Here is a 19,748-nt window from a genome sequence, read left to right as displayed (position 1 = left end):
GTAGGTGCATAAATAAATGTTTAATGATTATTTAAAAATCAACTTTGAAACACATCCTTAAGAGGATCTGCTTTACTCTGACATGCTTTCTTTTCTATCTTTAATTATATAATAACTAAAAAGTCTATCATATAGTCACCCACCCATTAAAAATAGGGGGTTTTTATCAAAAGATTCAGAGTAAGAAATAAAAGACTAAATAAGGCCTTAAATAGCTTTATTGAAATCTGTATAAATAAACATGCACATTTCAAATGTAAACTCAAGTGAACTCAAGTGCAGACAAAATTTTAACCTCTGACATGCAGGAGGTTAGTTTACATTAAAAAAAAAAAGAAGAAAAGCAAGAAAAGAAAGGAAAAGAAAAGATAAACAAAAACAAAAACAAAAACAAACCCAAAGCAGCTTTTAAAATACCAGGATGAAAAACCAGCTTTAATATCAAGGTATAAAGCAAAGCCATGATCAACATACCTCATTTATCCTGGTCAAATGCATTTTCTTTTTTAACTTTTAAATGCTAACATAAATAAATAATTTACCAAAAATGTGCACTCACAGAGTGAACTTTTATTTACAATACACAATTTATAATCTATTGTATTTGATTAGTTCAAGTGAAGAACATTATACTTTTTGCTTTAATAACAGTGGGACACAAAGCAATTTCTCAGGTAGTCGATATGTGAAATGTGCCCCAGCATTTAGATTTTCTATTAAAGGCAGTATTGTATGCCAATCGACAATACATTCTTTCAACTAGATTAAAGGGAAAAAGCAGCAAATGAAAAATGTTTCAAATGTTCACACGTATTTTTGGCATCCTGGATCCTTGAATGTGGCGAACTTAAATCAAATTCAAGGTTTGTATGCTTTATTTACTATACAGGTTCTGACTCTAGAACATGCAATGCCAATTTTCTTATAACAAGTTACCTTCTGAGAAAAGCTGTAAGGCTATGGTGAATTCCATCAGGAACACACAAAGAAAGTTAACAGACCTACCTTAAAGCCAATTGTCCATTAATGATTTAAAGGCCAGTATAGGAAAAAAATTTCTCATCTAAGCTTGATGTAGTTATTACTATGGATACAGAATATCCTTAAGTCTGTCCTTCTATTACAATAATTGGAAGAGCTAAAAGTTGCCAAATTACCGAAAAATGGGGTAGAGAAAAACAGACAGCAAAAATTTTAATTTTGGAACACACCAGATTAAAGATATACATTTTAAAGCAAGTGAAAAATATTTTGAGTATCTAAGGAATAGATCCGAATAGCAGTAAAAAATACTTACATTTAACTGAAAAATCATTTTAGATGGAGTGTGAAATCTAGAACCTGTTTCCACAACAGCACTAAGATGAACATAATATTCTGGATTTTTAGTGATACTACAAAAGAAAATAACTTTTCCAAGATTGTTTTTTATATCATGATTTGGTTTTTTAATAGGCCCATGTAGATTACCAGGGATAGATTTGAAAATTTGGTTTTCCAAGAATACTACTGCAGTATTATGCCACATTGATACCGCAGCTAAATATTATAGTAATATTATGTGGCAGCCTAATGCACATGAACTAGATTATCCAAAAACTAAGTTCAGCCATAGTTTTCTTGCAGTATTATTAGAGCAAAATAAATGACCAACATCCACAAATTTAACATTTGTCATCAATTAACTCACATCCAAAAAATTAAAGAAAACATAATTCATCAAAACAGCAGCAAACTTAAAAGGGATTTATTTGTGATTTCCTATATATATTTAGCTTGTAATTACAAGACTGTAAATGTATTAAGAGACAATTTCTGTTAAAGTTTTCATTGTGTTTCACTTCAAGTACTGCACAAGTTAAAATCTGATAAAGGATTTACATTCGGTTATCTGAAACTCCCCATCTCAGACTTTTGTTTAATGTGGTGGGTAACTTCATCATTTCAATAGATACCACCAGCAGGAAAGTCTCTCTTTTATGGCTTCTAGAACTTTCATTAGTTAGTGTGCATACAGTTTTCATTTTCTATATCATTGTCATTATCATTGCTATCTTCATCACTTTCTAATGGGATGCCTGTGGCAGCTGAAGCACCTTTAGTTTCTCGGTCAAGAGGAAAAAAGCCAGTTCCACTGAAAGTGTCTTGTCTCTGGTAGAAAAGTACATATGCCGCTTTGGACTGTTGAAACAAATAAAGCATATTAAAATCATCAAAATTCTCAAAGATCACATTAAGTATACAATGTATTTTTCAGCTGGTAATCCATTTTGGTCATAAATCAAACAGGGCATAAATCAAACAGAAAAATCCCACATGGTCAAAAGGAAGTTACTAAAATTGGTTTAAATATAAGATGACATCTATATATAAAGGAGGAAAAGTCACCAGAATTAGCATTTTTATTCTCTATTACATTCGTTGAATAGGTAAGTAAAAGCAACTATTTCATAGATCGACCTAGTTAACATGAAACAATTCTATGCTTCTTCCCTCCCATCTCTAAGGAAAAGGTAAGCTTCTTTCTAACACTAATTACTCTAAGTTTGCTTTATAGTCCAGCTTTTCCTACTGTTAAGGATATTGCTCCGTTCATCATCACTACGTATCTTTATTTTTTATTTTATTTTTAAAAAAGATTTTATTTATTTATTTGACAGACAGAGATCACAAGTACGCAGAGAGGCAGGAAGAGAAAGAGGGGGAAACAGGCTCCCTGCTAAGCAGAGAGTCTGATGCGGGCTCGATTCCAGGACCCTGAGATCATGACCTGAGCCAAAGGCAGAGGCTTTAACCCACTGAGCCACCCAGGCACCCATCACTACGTATCTTTAGTAAGTTCTTTATCTAGTGGACTTCTTGGCATAACAAATACTCAAAAGTCTTTTCCCATCCTAAACCCCTCTTCATGCTACTGCCTTCTTCTAGTTGCCAGGCTGGCAGATAGAGCTGTCGAATATTCATTTTTCACTCTCATGCACACTCCTCAATTCAGTATGATCTGTTGCCCCAATCATTCTAACGAAATGCCTTTCACTAGAGGCAATAATCTGCTATAGACAAATTAAATGGGTGCTTTTTAAAATCCTTTTAGTCAATCTCTCGATAGCATTTAATGCTTTACTCCTCCTCTTTCCTGCATCAAATAATTTTTGGCATTTATGACACTATTTTTCCTTAGATCTTCTATCTCCATGGTTGTTTCTTTTTTTGTGTTCTCATTAAGTCCTAACCTTAAAAAAAAAAAATCACTTTCTGTCCTCTGTCAACTCTTTCTCAATCTTTACCTTCTCACTAGGTGACTTATTCAAACCTATGGCTTCAACTGCTATCTAAGACCAATAATGCAAATTTATAACTAAAGCTAGTTCTCACTCCTGAACTCTAGTCCTATTAGTCCCACTTTCTAATGGAAAATTCCCCAAAGCTATCATATAAGTAGCTCAAATTTCAACAGCAAATATTCTTCCTATATTTCCTCTCGTGGTAAATGCTGAATTAAGTCATCTTCAACTTCTTCCTATGCATTTCTATGTATTTCTATCCAATCTTGATCAAGTTCTAATAATTCTATTAAGGAACTATCTTATAAATCTATTTCCCCCTTGTCTCTATACGTTACACCACAAACTTAAATTTAGAAGCTTGTATTGCAGGAATGACACCTTCTTTTAGCTGGAGGCTATAATGGTCTTTCTGTTTCTTTTTTCATTGCCTTCCAAATTTAATACTGTTCTATTGCTTAATAATCACCCATGCTTCTCACAGTCTTTAAGAAAAGCTCTAAACCCTGAAGAATATCATCCTTTTTGATCTAATTGCCAAGTTTAAGTTTAGCCTAATTTCTGCCCCATATTCCTAACAAGTATGTCCTTTCAATAATACCCAATTATTTCAATAATAGCAAAGTATGTCCTTTCAATAATACCAAATTATTTCAATAATACCAAATTATTTGTTTTCCTAAATGTCATGTTCTGTCATGCCTCCTTGCTTTTGTAGGTATTGCTTTTCTGCTTAGAACACCTTTACTTCTTTCATTTAATTTACTTCCATTTTTAAAGTTGCAGACTCAGGTCAAACACCACTTTCTCATGCAATCTTCCCTGCACTGGTCCTATCTCTAAACCCTAAATCAATGGAGAGATGGCTGTCCTATTTCCATGCAGTCAAGATGTTTAACAGTACTTATGATTTAACTGTTAATTTACTTCTCTGTCATTTCTGGACTTTCAGCCTCTTCAAGTCAGAAATAGCTGTCTTTTAATCTTGTTTAGAATTGAGTCCTATATAAAGAAGGTACTCAAATACCTGCTGACTACATGAAGTATCATCACTGTAGGTAATTTCAGGATGTTTTGGTTGGGAGATCTAGAGAGAAGAACACAACTGAAAAGTGATGGTTGAGACCTGAAATTAGGAGTCTAAATATAAACTGGAAATATAATTAATTTAGGCACATACATATTTAAAAAACATTAGTGTTCAAGTCTCTTTGTTAGGGAGTTAAGTAACAGTACATAATATATATACACACATAGATAAAGATATAAGATATCTGTAAAGAAACAACTCAAAATTATTTCATATCTGTTCATACAACAATGGATTAAAACTATGTCAATAATAGGGCTCAGAAGTTAATTAATTTATTAAACTGGACAATATATGTTGAAGACTTAAGGCACTACAAACTAATGAAAAAGCTAGTTTCTGTCCTCAAAGAATGTAAAATTTAAACTGGGAAATATGAGCTCCATGCTCACAGGAACAAATACTACATTTCTCACTCTTTGTACTATTGTGATCAAACAGTAAAATTTAGGAATACAAACTTTAATAGAAAAATAAACCCTTATTAAGCCAAGTCTTCGCTTTCTTCTTAGAATAAACTTGTCATCCCCTCACTAATCAATATTTGTTAATAAAAATATGCTCTACTGGGAAGCAAAACAAATGCCAATATTCTGGCTCCAGCTGTGGCTGAAAAACTGATGCAAATATGAACAGATATTACTTCCTCATTTTTCTACTATTCAGAAGATATTCAAGTAACAGATACTCAAGGTCAATTTAAAAAAATTTCTCTAATTTGTTTCATCCAACCATGTAATTTTGAGTTTAAATGTTTAAGAGTCACAAAGCATAAGACTTTACTTTAAAAATCATAGGTATGGTAATAGAAGGCCCTTAAAGATTTTTCCTTTTCTATTTTAGTATGCTAAGTAGTCAATGTCCCCAAATGTCTGAACCTACTTTCCTACTTTCCAAAGGAAAATTTTATTATTTTCATTAGAAAACTCCATTTTTCATGATGAAATTTATGCTTCTTTTAGTAGGCAAATTTGGAGACAAATTTCCACTTAGAGGACAACTTTACATTTCTTTAAATCAGAGAAAGTATCTCTTAACTATTAGAAACTGCTAAAATATAGACTGTAGTGTTTCATGGGAGCTTTTAAAGTGGCTCTTGCGGGGCGCCTGGGTGGCTCAGTGGGGTAATGCCTCTGCTTTCGGCTCAGGTCATGATCCCAGGGTCCTGGGATCGAGTCCCACATCGGGCTCTCTGCTCAGCAGGGAGCCTGCTTCCTCCTCTCTCTCTGCCTGCCTCTCTGCCTACTTGTGATCTCTGTCAAGTAAATAAATAAAATCTTTAAAAAAAAAAAATAAAGTGGCTCTTGTGATTTTTCAGGAAATATACTTACCACAATCTGGTCTTCAGATGCAGTTGAGACACTACTGTCATCAAAGTAGTACCATTTTCCATCATCTTTATTTTTTGCGAAAGCAGTATCTAATGAAAAAATATAATCACTTCTGTGACTGAAATGATCTATGGTTTCCTGGGGGAACCCGCAAAACTTTACAATCATCTATATAAGGAATACATATTAAAATTACATGACAATCATCTACACAAGACCTAAAGACCTATTACACATTCAACTGATTCCATTGATTACAGGTTTTAATATATTTCCTACAATCTAAATGCCCAAGATAATTTTCAAAGACATTGAAATTTGTGACTTTTTCATCCCAAGGACACACAGAATAGATTTATTATTTTTCAGTTCACAGAATAACACTAATGACAATACATGGGAATTAATATTTATGTAGTGCTTATGGTAGACCAGCTCTAGTGCTATGTACTTTACATGTATTATCTCATAGAGAAGGTATTATTATTCCTCTAACTTTAGAAATGGGGAAAGTGAAACATTAAGAGAAGTTTAATATGTAACGGTAAAGCTGGTAAGCTTTCACCAGGTTGAGTGAGCATTTAAACCCAGCATTTAAACCCAAGTTATTTAATCGTAACTTAAATTTTGTATGACAAATATTTTTTCAATACCATCCTATTAACTTGTAGTAGTTTTTACATCAAAATATTTTTTAGTCTTTAACGAAAATACGGAGCAAGAAAAAAAAGGTAATTTATTTGTACAACTTTTAAAGATCTGCTTTATCATTAGAAGTTAAAAATGCCCCCTTTACACATTTCATGCTTTGTCTTAACTATCCAATAACTGAGGAAACAAAGTTGCAAAATGTCTGCAAAATAATTATCTGTCATCATAGCTTCTAAAAAGTGACACTTTATAGGTTATATCTTCTAAATAGTTCTACCCCTCACAAAACAAAATTGCTGCTCTTCTGTGTGGAGCCTATTGTGGGTTGTAAGTTTGTCAGCTGAACTGCAGACCACTGTATCCATAAGTAAAAATAAACACTGAATAAAAAGACAAGATCTAACAATAAAATGATTTATAAGAGAAAAACTGAACAAAAAGGCACCTAGAGTTTGCAAACCAAGTGATACCAAAAGAAAAAATATGTCAAATACTGGTAAAAGGAACAAGAAAGAAGAGCTACCATTTCAAACATAAATGCAACTAATAATGTAAAACAATTAATAAAATTATTAGTAGAGATAGATAAATCAACATTTTAATAAGAATCCTGACAAATTCTAAGAAATATAACAAATATCTGAATATAACTAATAAGCTTCAAATATAAGAGAAATATAGAATTCTATGTCTGGACAGGAACTACATACGTTTTTCAGGTACAGAAACATTTAAGAAACAGACCATGTATTAAGGTACATGAACAATTTAATAAACTAAGGATTAATATAACACAGGTAGTATCCCCAACTGTTATGTAATAAAATCAAAATTAAGACAGAAGGAGAGCTTTAAAAAACCATACATTTGGAAAAGCGTATGATTAAGTGCCCTGGACTAATAAGAAAATAATAAAGGAAATTAAAAATATATACAGAATTAAAAGTAGATGAAAATACTACATTTCAAAGTTAATGGAATAAAGACAAAGCAGTAGAGGGAAATTTATAGCTTTAATTATAAATTATATACTTCAACAGAGGAGAAAAAAAGTAAAGATCAGGAGTCACATGCTATTGACCAAGGCAGCCAGGCATTCTACCCTTTCCCTTTAATAAATATCTTAAGGAAAAAGTCTACAGTAATCAAACATCATGATTTTAGCAAAATGGTAAACTGTCAACTTACAGTGTCCTCCTCCCATCCCTCCATAGTGGTTGGAAACAGCAATCAAATTATAGCGACAAGGACCTGCATTTGGATTAATTAGGAATTCTGACATATCCAGGTCACTGTTTAACAAAGAGATCAAGTTAGTTTTATGTTTTCTCTAAGTGTCATGAATTCTATTATCTTCTGTCAATGTTGCTTGACTCTCATTTATATAAAAAATCTCGGGTGCCTGGGTGGCTCAGTGGGTTAAGCCGCTGCCTTCGGCTCAGGTCATGATCTCAGGGTCCTGGGATCGAGTCCCACATTGGGCTCTCTGCTCAGCAGGGAGCCTGCTTCCTTCTCTCTCTCTCTGCCTGCCTCTCAGTGTACTTGTAATTTCTCTCTGTCAAATAAATAAATAAAATCTTTAAAAAAAAAAAAAATCTCCCTCACTAAAGAAATAAGAGTCAAATAACTGTAAAACATATCATATGTATGTGTAAATACAAACATATATATAATTTTATATATATATACAGACACACACACACACCAAAAATATGCATACACCTCTAAGTTTTGAATATTTTGGCAAGAATTTTTCTTAGGGGCTAGGAATTTTAAAATTGTCTACTGACTGCTGTTTATTCAGATTTATGTTTTATGCTAATACACTTAACTCTCTAGTATATAGTAAAAGAGTCATCACCATTTGCCATTGACCCTTTTAATTTTTCATATTTCTGAAGTCATTTTGAGTAATTACATCTTTTTTTTTTTTTTTTTTTAAAGATTTTGTTTATTTATTTGACAGAGAGAGATCACAAGTAGGCAGAGAGGCAGGCAGAGAGAAGGAGGAAGCAGGCTCCCTGCTGAGCAGAGAGCCCGATGCGGGACTCGATCCCAGGGCCCTGAGATCATGACCTGAGCTGAAGGCAGCAGCTTAACCCACTGAGCCACCCAGGTGCCCCGAGTAATTACATCTTTAAGGATTATTCTACATTTCTCTGGTTCTGATGATCTATATACCCCAAGTGGGCAATATTTTTTGAAACGCAACCAACTGTTTGTAATCTGTCATGCATGAAACTGGAACATGACCATTTTATAACTTATCATTATTTGTTTTTTTTGGACTTGCATCATTAAAAAGCAATAATGAATAAAATTTCAAGTATATCTCACAGATTCCAGCTTATCATTACTTTGGTTCTTCTTGCACTTAAAATGCTATATATATATATTTTTTAATGCTATAAAAAACTTGAGAAAACTTTGATGGCTCATAATTTTGTTAAGGAGAAAATTACCATTTTTTTTCTGGTAAAAAACTGCAAAATGTTTTTAATTGTAACTTTACACCAATCAGAATAAGCAATCCAAAGAATGTTTTCAATATTACCTCTATTTCTTTCTAATCACACACACCTGCCAATGGCAGGTGTCTACTTGTTAACTGTTTCAAACACCTGGTGCACAAATACAAAATATAAAAGAATACTATCAATGTTCTTTTAGCAAAATGGGAGAGTACCAAGTTATTGCTGTAAAATATTGCGTGATGAAGTCCTTCCTGGACCATGTGAACAAGAATACACAATTTCATTTTTGTCCTTATGAATTCTCAATTAAATTTAGTGAAAGGTTTAGAAAAAAATAAAGGACTACAAAGATGCTGTCTCCAGACTTTTTACAAAAATGATGTAATACTCTGACCAATGCAATAAACTGAAGTATGACACAAAAGGGATGACTGATTATACTACTGGTATCATCCTTTTCAACAATTACATTATTCTGTTTCACACTCAGTCTTTGTAAAAAAGTGTACTTAGGAATAACTGATTATTAATGATGAAATATATCCTAGGAAAAAATAAAATCAGTACGATCCCACAGAGTATCTTAGATTTATTTATAAACAGTGCCAATGAACCCATATAATAATGTAATACAGAATTACTTTTATTCTGTTTAAAAGGTATATTTTCTCTTTATTCTCTGAAAAGTATCTATTTTTTTTAAAAGACTTTATTTTATTTGACAGGGAGAGATCACAAGTAGGCAGAGAGAGAGAGGAGGAAGCAGGCTCCCTGCTGAGCAAAGAGCCCGACATGGTACTTGATCCCGGGACCCTGAGATCATGACCTGAGCTGAAGGCAGAGGCTTAACCCACTGAGCCACCCAGGTGCCCCTCTCTGAAAAATATCTAAAAAGGAATAAAAATTTTTACTGATCCTTACAAATTTTTCAGACTACTCATAAATACACTAAAAAACTGAAGTTGGATCCAATACTATCTGATGATTTTACGAACCTACAGTTGCCCAATGTTTATAAAGCATAATCAAAACTTACTTGATTGGAAAATCAACTAAAGTATCCAGTTTGTCTCTCATGTATCGACTGTAAGAAAATCGCTTGAGATGTACCACAAGTACTGGAGGCAGGGACCATAAATCCAGTTTCTTTGTGGCTTGCTGATGTTCTTTACAATTTGGACAATACCTAAAAATAAAGTGAAATATTCAAAGCTTGCTAAAGGTAATGAAAATAATAGATTAAAAAAATGCTTGGCAAGTTTCACATTTATTCAGTGGGCAATTACTATGTGCCTAATATACATCAGAATTAGATATACATATATATATATATATATATGTATGTATGTATCTTCAGTAAATCAAATTTAGAATATTATAAATTAATATGTATATAGGTATTCAAAGAAATGATGAAGGCTAGATTATTTACATTTTAGTAAGCTAAAAGAATACAAAACTATGCTGAGATATAAGTATTAGAAAATCTCAAAACTTCTGGGCTCTAATGGAATTAACACCACAAAACATGATTTTCCTAAAAACGTTTCTATCAAAATAGCTGCACAGCAAAAAATTCTTGGGAAAACTAAAATTATCCATAGTAAAATTGCTACTGTAGAAAATACAGTAAAAAGATTAAAGCTTAACATTATAATAATACTTCTAAACATCTGAGTCACTTTTCTTTTTAAAGATTTTATTTACTTATTTGAGAGAGAGAGAGAGAGAGAGACAGACAGTGACAGATAAAGTGAGAGAGCGCACAAGTGGGGAGGAGAGGAAGCAGCAGGCTCCCAACTGGGCAGGGAGCCTGATAAAGGGCTTGATCCCACGACCCTAGGATTGTGACCTGGGCCAAAGACAGAAACCTAAATCCACTGAGACACCCAGTGCCCCTCGAATCACTTTTAACAGACTATTTTTAAAGAAGTGCTTATTATTTAAAATATCAAAAGGAATTTAGTTACTACTTTTTCAACTTGATATATCACATACCTCAGTACAAATCCTTACAAAATAATCAGATGCAATTTTTTAACTTTGTCTCTTACCAGGGATCTTCAGCACCTAGCTTTTCTTTTGTTGTAAAAAGCTCAATGCAATCTTTTAATTTCACAAAGGGTTTTTTAGGAGGTTTATATTCCACACTTTCATGTTTTTCAAAATCCTAAAGAGAAGTATTTCTTGAGTTAAGAGAACAAATGAAACAAAACTCATTTTAGTGATACCATCTTACTATGAATAGCAATGAAAAACTCCTAAACTTTCTCAAAAGAACTATAAAGCTTATTTCAGCTGAGATTTATACCACTCTTCTAAAAAAAACTTCTCTATACACACCTACATGGATGATTAAAACTGTTAATAGAAAGCATGTTTGTAAACCAATAAGACTTTTCTAGTACATAACCATTTTTCTACTAGCAAAATAACCATACTTGGTAGAAGGAAAAGAAAGTAACAAAACTGCAATCAACCTGGGTAGATATGGAATGAGTGATGACTTACCTCAGCAGCATTTTCATCAAAATATCGTTTTTTCAAATCAGGATCCCAATCCAAAGCAAGAAAAGATCTTTCTAAGATGAAAAACACATTTTTTTTTTCTTTAAAACTTAATATGCCTTCATTAAAATGAGTATATTTTAATGTTAAGATCTATACTAGAATAAACAATCTCTTCTACTTGGACTACCTTTCTACTTGCTGTTTCCAAGTCATTAAAAATTTAAGGAGTTAAAAAAAATAGAAAACTTAAGCATAAGTCTAACCTCCATTTAATAAGCAGTGCTGTGTTTTAGTACGCTTAGAAATTAAGACTTCTCATTTAAGATATGTAGATTTTATATAGATAAGTGAATGTTATTTTTCATGACTATTGAATTTCAGTTTTCACCTAAAATAATAACATACTTTGGTCAAGTTCAGTGTTCAAGCCAGTTTTCATACTTACCATCTAGCCTAAGCTGCCGCTCATCAAATCTTATATGCCTGGTATCATCTTTGATGTAGTTGATATCTGTATTGCCTAAATTGTTGAACTGGAATGTAAACAATCTTTTTTTGTGTCCCGTGATTTGACCTTTGCAAATTTCCTCAGTACATAATCCATTTTCAGAATCATTATCTCCTCCAACTGAATCTTCAGACTGACTATTTTCATTCTCGGAGGGAAGTTCTTGATCCTGGCTGGATTCATCATCTGGCTCATCTGTTTCCATTTCACCTAATTTTAGACATTAGAAGTCTTTAAATAAACCCAATGCTACATTTAAAAGTTATTAATATTAACAATATTTTTCCCAGGCTTGGAGAGATTTTTCTTAGTTCCTTAATCCCCATCTTCTTTTTTTCTGAGGCAATAATCCAAGTGAAAGGTTTTATAAAATTTAACAGGAAAGTCTTACTTGGTGAGCCTTCTTCATGTATGCCATTTGGGCCATTCCCATTAATATTTTGGTCCTTACAGCAGTGTAGGGATCCTTCAGTTTCCTCTGTTTCAGTAGATATTTTGACATATCGGCTTAAATAAAATCAGAAATCATACAAATTTAGTTCTATGATGGTAAAAACTAAAAAAAAAAAAATTTTTTTCCCCATTCTTTCAGTACTTTTTTTTTTTTTTAAAGATTTTATTTGTTTATTTGACAGAGAGCGATCACAAGTAGGCAGAGAGGCAGGCAGAGAGAGAGAGAGAGAGAGAGAGAGAGGAGGAAGCAGGCTCCCTGCTGAGCAGAGAGCCTGATGCGGGACTTGATCAAATAAATAAATAAAATCTTAAAAAAAAAAAAACTTAAAAAAAAAGTATGTGGCAAATAATTTCTTGACTTAAAATTATTGTATAAATATCCTCATTTAGGTGATGTATGTATTATTGCTAAGATCACTAATGACTGTATAATGTGATCTTTATGTATGGGTTATGAGACTATAATGATTAAAATAGGTATGCCAGAAAGAATGTGTCAGTTACAAAGGATAAAACCAAAGGAATCAAATGGCAGTTTTGATTACATTTCAAATCAAGGTTTTTAGGAAGACAAAAATGGGTTGGCTTAAAATACTCTCAACCCTGAAAATTTATTCTTTTAAATAAAACCATTTGTAGGAGTTCCTGAACCAGCAATGTGTATAAAGAAATGAAGCATCTGAAATTTGTTATAATGTCAGAGTGCATACATGACAAATTCCTATTTTCTTCCAACTACAAACTTCTGGTTTAAAACAGCTAAAAGAACCATGCTTTCTGGGTTTGCAATTACCTAAATAATGTGTTTTTACATGATCAACAAACTGAATTAAACTATAATTTGATTTTGTAAATTTCTGTTTAAACACAGTTGAGATAATATGGGCTTATCAAATTATATTCTGATAGTACACTATACATTTATTTTTATTAACTATTCTAACACTCATTTTGTTAATGTAGAATTGTCTGACACTTACCACATTCTCAAAAGCAGGAGATTATAGAGTTTATCTTCAGTATTATTTCGTGGTACAGCCATAAGAAAAGGCTGACCAAAAAGTGAAGAACCAGTATGGTGGGTATAACTTGAATGTCTAAATTTTTCTCTTAGGCAAACAGGAATAATCACATGCTCTGTATCTTCTGTCCTATTGATGTTAATTTCAAACCTATAAGGACAAAACTGACCATAAACTCTGAAAACTTTTATGTTATTTCTTCTGAAATTTTCCCAATTAATATTTTGCACAATGAATTTTATACTTACACATAAATATCATCCCGTTCCATAATACTACTAAGGTTTTCATCCATAGCGAATATTCTGTGAAATCTATGATTGTATATATCAGTAACTATCATCTAAAAGGAAATAAATTTCTATTAAGCTGGTTTTACATCACTGAAAAACTAAACTCCAGTTTACATTCTTCAAACCCAGAAATACCTTACCTTATCTGCAGGTACTCCTGACAAAGCAGACAATGCTGTACAAAGATCAAGTATGTTTCCAATTTTGGGGACAACCACTTTGTACTAAAAAAACAAAAAATTGTAATAAATTTATTACTTTGGAAAAAATACTCAGTAGATGAAAATGAACTCACGGTTGCTTCCTCATATTCACTTAGTAGTTGTTTTACAGTGTCTTTCTCCAATCCTACCATCATCCTCGCTGGCAATGTCTCTATGGATAATTTAAATTAGCCTTATTTTCCCCTGGATCTTTGATTCAAAGACCCACACTTACATTCAACTGTAGTTCACTTCTTGCACCTTGCCATAAACTCATTCCACCTCCAGTTTCTTAAACTCTTTATCAGGCTACTGACTAACCATTAATTACTTCTCCTGGAAACTTGTTCTTCCCCATTCTTGGCTTGCACTTAGAGCTTTAGTCCTTTTAATTCTCAATCTTCTCCTGGTTTTCCAGCTTCCTACTGTCTTCATGGCCTTCCATCCAGATCCTACATGATTTATCATTTCAACTACTGCACTGCAAAACCTTTAACTACTTTGTTATTCAATTTTATTCTTGCTATAGTTCCTTAGAGCTGTTTGATATGCTGGAGAAAACTGACCAACTTAGAGACTGGTTTGCTACAAATTCTCAGTGCCCAAGTCTTAACTGATTGTTCAACACTAGCCAGAAATTCTGTGCCTCCCTTAGTTACTTCTTCCTTCATTTCTCTCAGTAACTATATAAAATCCTCACCATTCCTTAGGCTTCCTATTTCACCACTTCTCCCTTCACGGTCTACAGAATACCAAAAAAAAAAAAAAAAAAGAAAAAAAAAGAAAAAAAGTAAAAAAGAGGTTACTGGATAGGAAAATCTCCAACTTTGTGTCCTTCAACAAACTTCTAAAAGATCCTTTTCTCCATCTTTTTCTACATAGGAAAGAGAATCAGGTGTCACCCTTCCCATCTAAGGCTAAACCTAGCATCTATGCTCTGAATCTCATCATGTTCCATTTCCTTGGGAACCAGCAATCAGTCCTTATTCCATTTTGTTCTGATCCTTATATAAGCAGTGAAATAATTTACAAGCCTCTCCAAAAAAAAAAAAAAAAAAAAAAAAAAGGAAAAGAAAGAAAGGAAAAAAGAATGAAATAAACCACTCCTTCACTGCCTCTTCCCTCTATCTCCCTTTCTCATTTGCTTTATAAATAACCTTGCTAAAAGTAATGTCTACAGTATCTTAACTTCCTCACTTCCCATTCACTTATCAATCCACCCCTAGGCTTTTGTCCTCATTTCTTTCTTTTACCCATTACCAAGGTTGTCAAATTCCTTTAGAATTTTACCCTTAATCTTTTTTTCTTCTTAAGATTTTATTTATTTGTCAGAGAGAGAGAGAGAGAGAGAGAGAGAGAGCGCGCACACGCCCACAAGCAGGGGGAGCAGAAGGCAGAGGAAGAAACAGGCACCTCCTTGAGCAAGGAGTTCAATGTGGAACTTGATCCCAGGACAATGGGGTCATGACTTGAGCCCAAGGCAGATGATAAAAGGCTTAACGTACTGAGTCACCCAGACGCTACCCTCCCCCACCCCCTGAGCCCTCTTCTTGACTGTATAGGCTCTCTTTAGAACAGGTGACAATATACCCCCCCAGTTTGCTCTGGCCAGTCCTGGATGAGCCTGCTGTCCTAGTATAATTATTAATAATGGCCCCTTTTATTTTTAAGAGAATTCTGGTTTAGATGATACATTACAGGATCACCCTATCCTTAAGGAATCTCATCCTTCTAAGACATTCATTATTTTCATAGAGTTCACTGCCCACTTTCTATCTCAAGCACAGATGTCTCTCCTCCAGTCTAGATAGAGAAACTCAATGCCAACTACCTAAATTTTCCTCATGCACCTCAACATGTACAATACTTAACGCAGATTTAGGTCATGTTAGGTCAGCATATCCAATATTAAAACAGGTTTCTTTCTAAACCTTTCTTCCTCTATATCCCATTAAAACAAATAGCACCTCTGTCTCCTCAGTTTTGCAACCCAATAAGCTTGGCATCATCTTTGAATGCACTTAAACATTTTTACTTCTTGTATTCAACTATTTGTTCTAACTGCCATCCTGACACTAATCTTAAAAGCTCAAGCCCTTTTCATTTATCATCTGATCACTGCAAAACTCACTTACATGGTCTTAGTACATCTGACCTAAGCTTTTCCAATCCAATCTTTGCACTAGCCTGGGTCTTTTTTCTCGAATACAAATCCGGTCACGTAATCTCTCATTTAATTATCTTTAATGGCTCCCCTCATTTTTAGGATGAAGTCCAAACTTCCTTTCATGGCAGCAAATTTCTTTATTAGCTCACTTCTGCTTACCATATTATCTACTTATAATTTCCATATGTGGGCTACATCCTCTTTGCCTTTAGCTCTTTGTATATCCCATTCTTGTTCTCTACAATGTCTTTATTTCCAGCTTTCACACGCTTAAAACCTAATCATCCTCAGGATTCAACACAGGTGTATTGGTAGGTTGGGGTATGTCACTCCTGTATACTCCTACAGTACACTATCACAGCATTTTTCACACTGTATGAAAAGCTTCTTGGGAACAAGAACCAGGAACACCTTTGATTTCCAGCACTTCGCAGAGTATGGGGGGAGTCCAATACATGTTCAATACAATTACTAATTATGACCTAAATCAACTTATTGATGGGACAACTCATCAAGTAAGTTAACTCGGTTAATTTACCTTTCCTCTCCAGCTGGTTAAAGCACACTGTTAATGAGCCCGTCATTTTGTATTTGAATTGTTACTGCCTTCACGTAGGAAAAAAATGCCCAATTCTTTGTGATGACCATGACTCCAATCTCCACAAATCTGTAGTTTTGGCCACCAAGTGTAAAAAGAGGTATACTGGGGCACCTGGGTGGCTTAGTAGTTAAGCATCTGCCTTCGGCTCAGGTCATGCTGCCAAGGTCCTGGGATCGAGTCCTGGACTGGGCTCAATCCCAGCTCTGAGGGAAGCCTGCTTCTCCCTCTACCACTCCCCCTGCTTGTTTTCCCTCTCTCACTGTCTCTCCCTGTCAAATAAATAAATAAAATCTTAAAAGAAAAAGAGCTATACTAATGGAATTCATATTACTGGGAAAACAATTTAAAACTCAAATTATGGGAGAACATTCAGTACATGCCTTATAGGCTAATGTGAAATTTGAATGCAATCTGTCTCTAGGTAATAAAGATTACTTTGTATTACTAGCATGGGAGAATACTGTTTTTAACAAATGTAATGTAGAAAAACAGTGTATTTATTTTTTTGTTGCGATAAATTTTACTTATTGTTTATGCTTCTCTCTCATTCCATTATACTCATTGGCATATATTTACAAATTTCCAAACTGGAGGTACGAGTGTAGTTTAGCATTGTTACTGTTTCCTTCCACTGAAAAGAACACTAATAATTTTATGCTTATTAAAGGGTGTGAGTTTAGAAATGTGAACCTAGGGGCACCTGGGTGGCTCAGTTGGTTGGACGACTGCCTTCGGCTCAGGTCATGATCCTGGAGTCCCGGGATCCAGTCCCACATCGGGCTCCCAGCTCCATGGGGAGTCTGCTTCTCCCCCTGACCTTCTCCTCGCTCATGTTCTCTCTCACTGTCTCTCTCTCAAATAAATAAATAAAATCTTTAAAAAAAAAAAATTAAAAAAAAAAAAAAAAAAAAAAAAAGAAATGTGAACCTATATTCCCCTGGCCAAAAATAAAAGCAGGCCTTTTCTGACCCTGCTCAATATTCTCAGTACTACTGAATGAGATATTGACATGAAGGCATCAGGTTCAATGAGTTCATGAAGGAAACATATAAAGTAGCAAAAGAAATAGGGGAAATGTGCATTAAGTGTATGACTAGTCTTTACTAGACCTTAATCACTCTGAATGAAAGGACTATACTTTTATTATGAACACTTCATTTATGGTGTCCTTGTTAAGAGTAAACCCAAACACTTACACGAAGTAATGGTAAGATTTTAACTTTGCTCAAAAGTAGACCTTTCATACAGATCTCATGATATTGCTATTGACTGAACTGTGTCCCCTTAAAATTTAGTGTTGAAACCCTAACCACTAAAGTAATGGTATTTGGAGAGGGGGCTTTTGGGTGGTTTTTATGAGATCAAAAAGGTGGGGCCCTCACGATGGGATTACTTCCCTTATAAGGAGATGCAACAGACCTTATGTGCAAACAGGTGCTCTCTCTCACTGTGCTCTCTCTCAACACAGTGAGGACAAGGTTGTCTGTAAACCAGGAATAGAGTCTGTACTAGATACCAACCATGCTGGTACTCTTGATTTTAGTCTTCTAGCCACCAGAATTGTGAGAAAAAAAATTTCTATTGTTTAAAGCCACTCAGTTTATAACTACAATGCTCTAAGAAACTGCACTATCTGGTTGGAATCTAAGCTAAAGATCTTCAGGAAACAGTCTTCTAAAGTAGGAACCATGTCTCCTGTTTGTTAAACAGAGCTTTACAATTTCATGAGGTGCCCAACACATATTTCAATGAATATAATTTTTGAATATTTCTGCATCAGTAGTACTACAAGTTATGGGGGTTGGAAATACAAAGATTTACAAAGTCCCCATCTTCAAAGAACTCATGGTCTAGTGGAGAAAAGATAAGTAAACCAAAGGTTATAACAAAATTTATTAAGTGTGATAATAGAATTGAACTGAAGGTAGAAGAGGAAGAACTACTTTTTTTAAGGGTGGTTCAGGTGTCAGAGAAGGATTAACTGATTAATGAAGGGAGAAAATATAGTGCTTTGCTTAGAACATTAGTGAAGCAAGTATTTATAGCCAAACTAAATTTCCATTTCTCTTCCAAGTTAACATGCCTAAATATCAGAGGTATTTAAGTATACTATTAGCAAATCATGAATCAAAATGTATGCTATTAGTTCTACTTCCAACAGCCATTAGAAAAAATATATAATTAACATTAAAGTTCAAGTTGGAAAATGGGAAAAATAATGTTATTAATCTTTGGTAAGCTCATACTTAATCCTAACACTGTAAATTGAACAACCTATCATTTTTCTTTCATAAGAAAAAGACTTTGAGAATTTTGCTTTTACAAATAATACTTTACACATCCCTCACCTTTTCAAAATTCTAAAAAGCTGTACTAAAATTTCCAAAGTATTTAGTGTATAAAATCTCTTACACAAATAAACTTATTATTGAATTATACTTGAGCCACAAGGTCTCAACACCAAGTTTTTATAAAAGTAAGAAATGCAAAGAAAATAATCATGATTTACCTGCATAGGTTTAGTAAGTGGATCCATTCTAACTAAATATACTTCCAAGGTACGTTCTTTTTTCATGGGCAATGGAAGTGTCAAGTAACAAAAAGGATCAAATGTTACAGAAATCTTAGCACATTCAGGACAAACTAAAGTTGATTTGAAAAGCCCGTGAAATATATCTACTATGATAGAATCATTTCTTTTTAAATGGTTTTCCCAGGCTTCTTCAGCAACAATCTGTAAGAAAAATACACACATATTACACAGGGATATAACATTATTATAACAGTGGTGACAATAATATCATCAAATTTACCTTATCTGGCCTTCCATCTGCATCTTTTAATTGTATATATGGTTTTTTCCTAATTCTATTCAAATCTTCATGTAATCCATCTAATAGGAAAGCTAATAGCTCTTGACAGTCCTGCTGCTGGTATCCGGAGAACTGAGGTGCAAAACGTCCTACTTGTGTCTGTAAGAAAAGCAAAACTATAAAATCAGTTATAGGTACAAGACTGATTAAAAAAATTTGATTCTCACTATTCACGGATCCCATATTTTGTAAATTCATTGACTGCTAAAATTATTTGTCACCTCCAAATCAACTTGTGGCACTTTTGCAGTCATTTGCAGATATGGTAATTACATATAAATACATAC

The 19,748-nt window shown here is 33.6% G+C and overlaps 1 protein-coding gene across 4 annotated transcripts in view; it reads right to left on the bottom strand.

Moving 5' to 3' along the window:
- Window positions 1-200: 200 nt before the first annotated feature.
- The window catches only part of USP15 (ubiquitin specific peptidase 15), a 112,685-nt gene continuing 93,137 nt past the window's right edge, over window positions 201-19,748 (bottom strand). For all 4 annotated transcript variants that reach the window (XM_059403595.1, XM_059403596.1, XM_059403598.1 and 1 more), the window contains 13 exons: window positions 19,402-19,560; window positions 19,098-19,322; window positions 13,758-13,841; window positions 13,573-13,667; window positions 13,283-13,474; window positions 12,241-12,356; window positions 11,787-12,059; window positions 11,342-11,412; window positions 10,885-11,000; window positions 9,867-10,016; window positions 7,545-7,648; window positions 5,706-5,794; window positions 201-2,181 (listed from right to left, as the gene is read on the bottom strand). In XM_059403595.1, the coding sequence (XP_059259578.1) occupies window positions 1,999-2,181; window positions 5,706-5,794; window positions 7,545-7,648; window positions 9,867-10,016; window positions 10,885-11,000; window positions 11,342-11,412; window positions 11,787-12,059; window positions 12,241-12,356; window positions 13,283-13,474; window positions 13,573-13,667; window positions 13,758-13,841; window positions 19,098-19,322; window positions 19,402-19,560 (1,857 nt within the window). In that variant the 3' untranslated portion in view covers window positions 201-1,998. The remainder of the gene's footprint in view (window positions 2,182-5,705; window positions 5,795-7,544; window positions 7,649-9,866; window positions 10,017-10,884; window positions 11,001-11,341; window positions 11,413-11,786; window positions 12,060-12,240; window positions 12,357-13,282; window positions 13,475-13,572; window positions 13,668-13,757; window positions 13,842-19,097; window positions 19,323-19,401; window positions 19,561-19,748) is intronic.

The sequence above is a fragment of the Mustela nigripes genome, chromosome 6 (genome assembly GCF_022355385.1).
Source record: "Mustela nigripes isolate SB6536 chromosome 6, MUSNIG.SB6536, whole genome shotgun sequence".
In the NCBI taxonomy this organism is placed as follows: Eukaryota; Metazoa; Chordata; class Mammalia; order Carnivora; family Mustelidae; genus Mustela; species Mustela nigripes.
The sequence above is the reverse complement of the archived record's forward strand: the minus strand, read 5'-3'. Positions and strand labels throughout refer to the sequence as shown.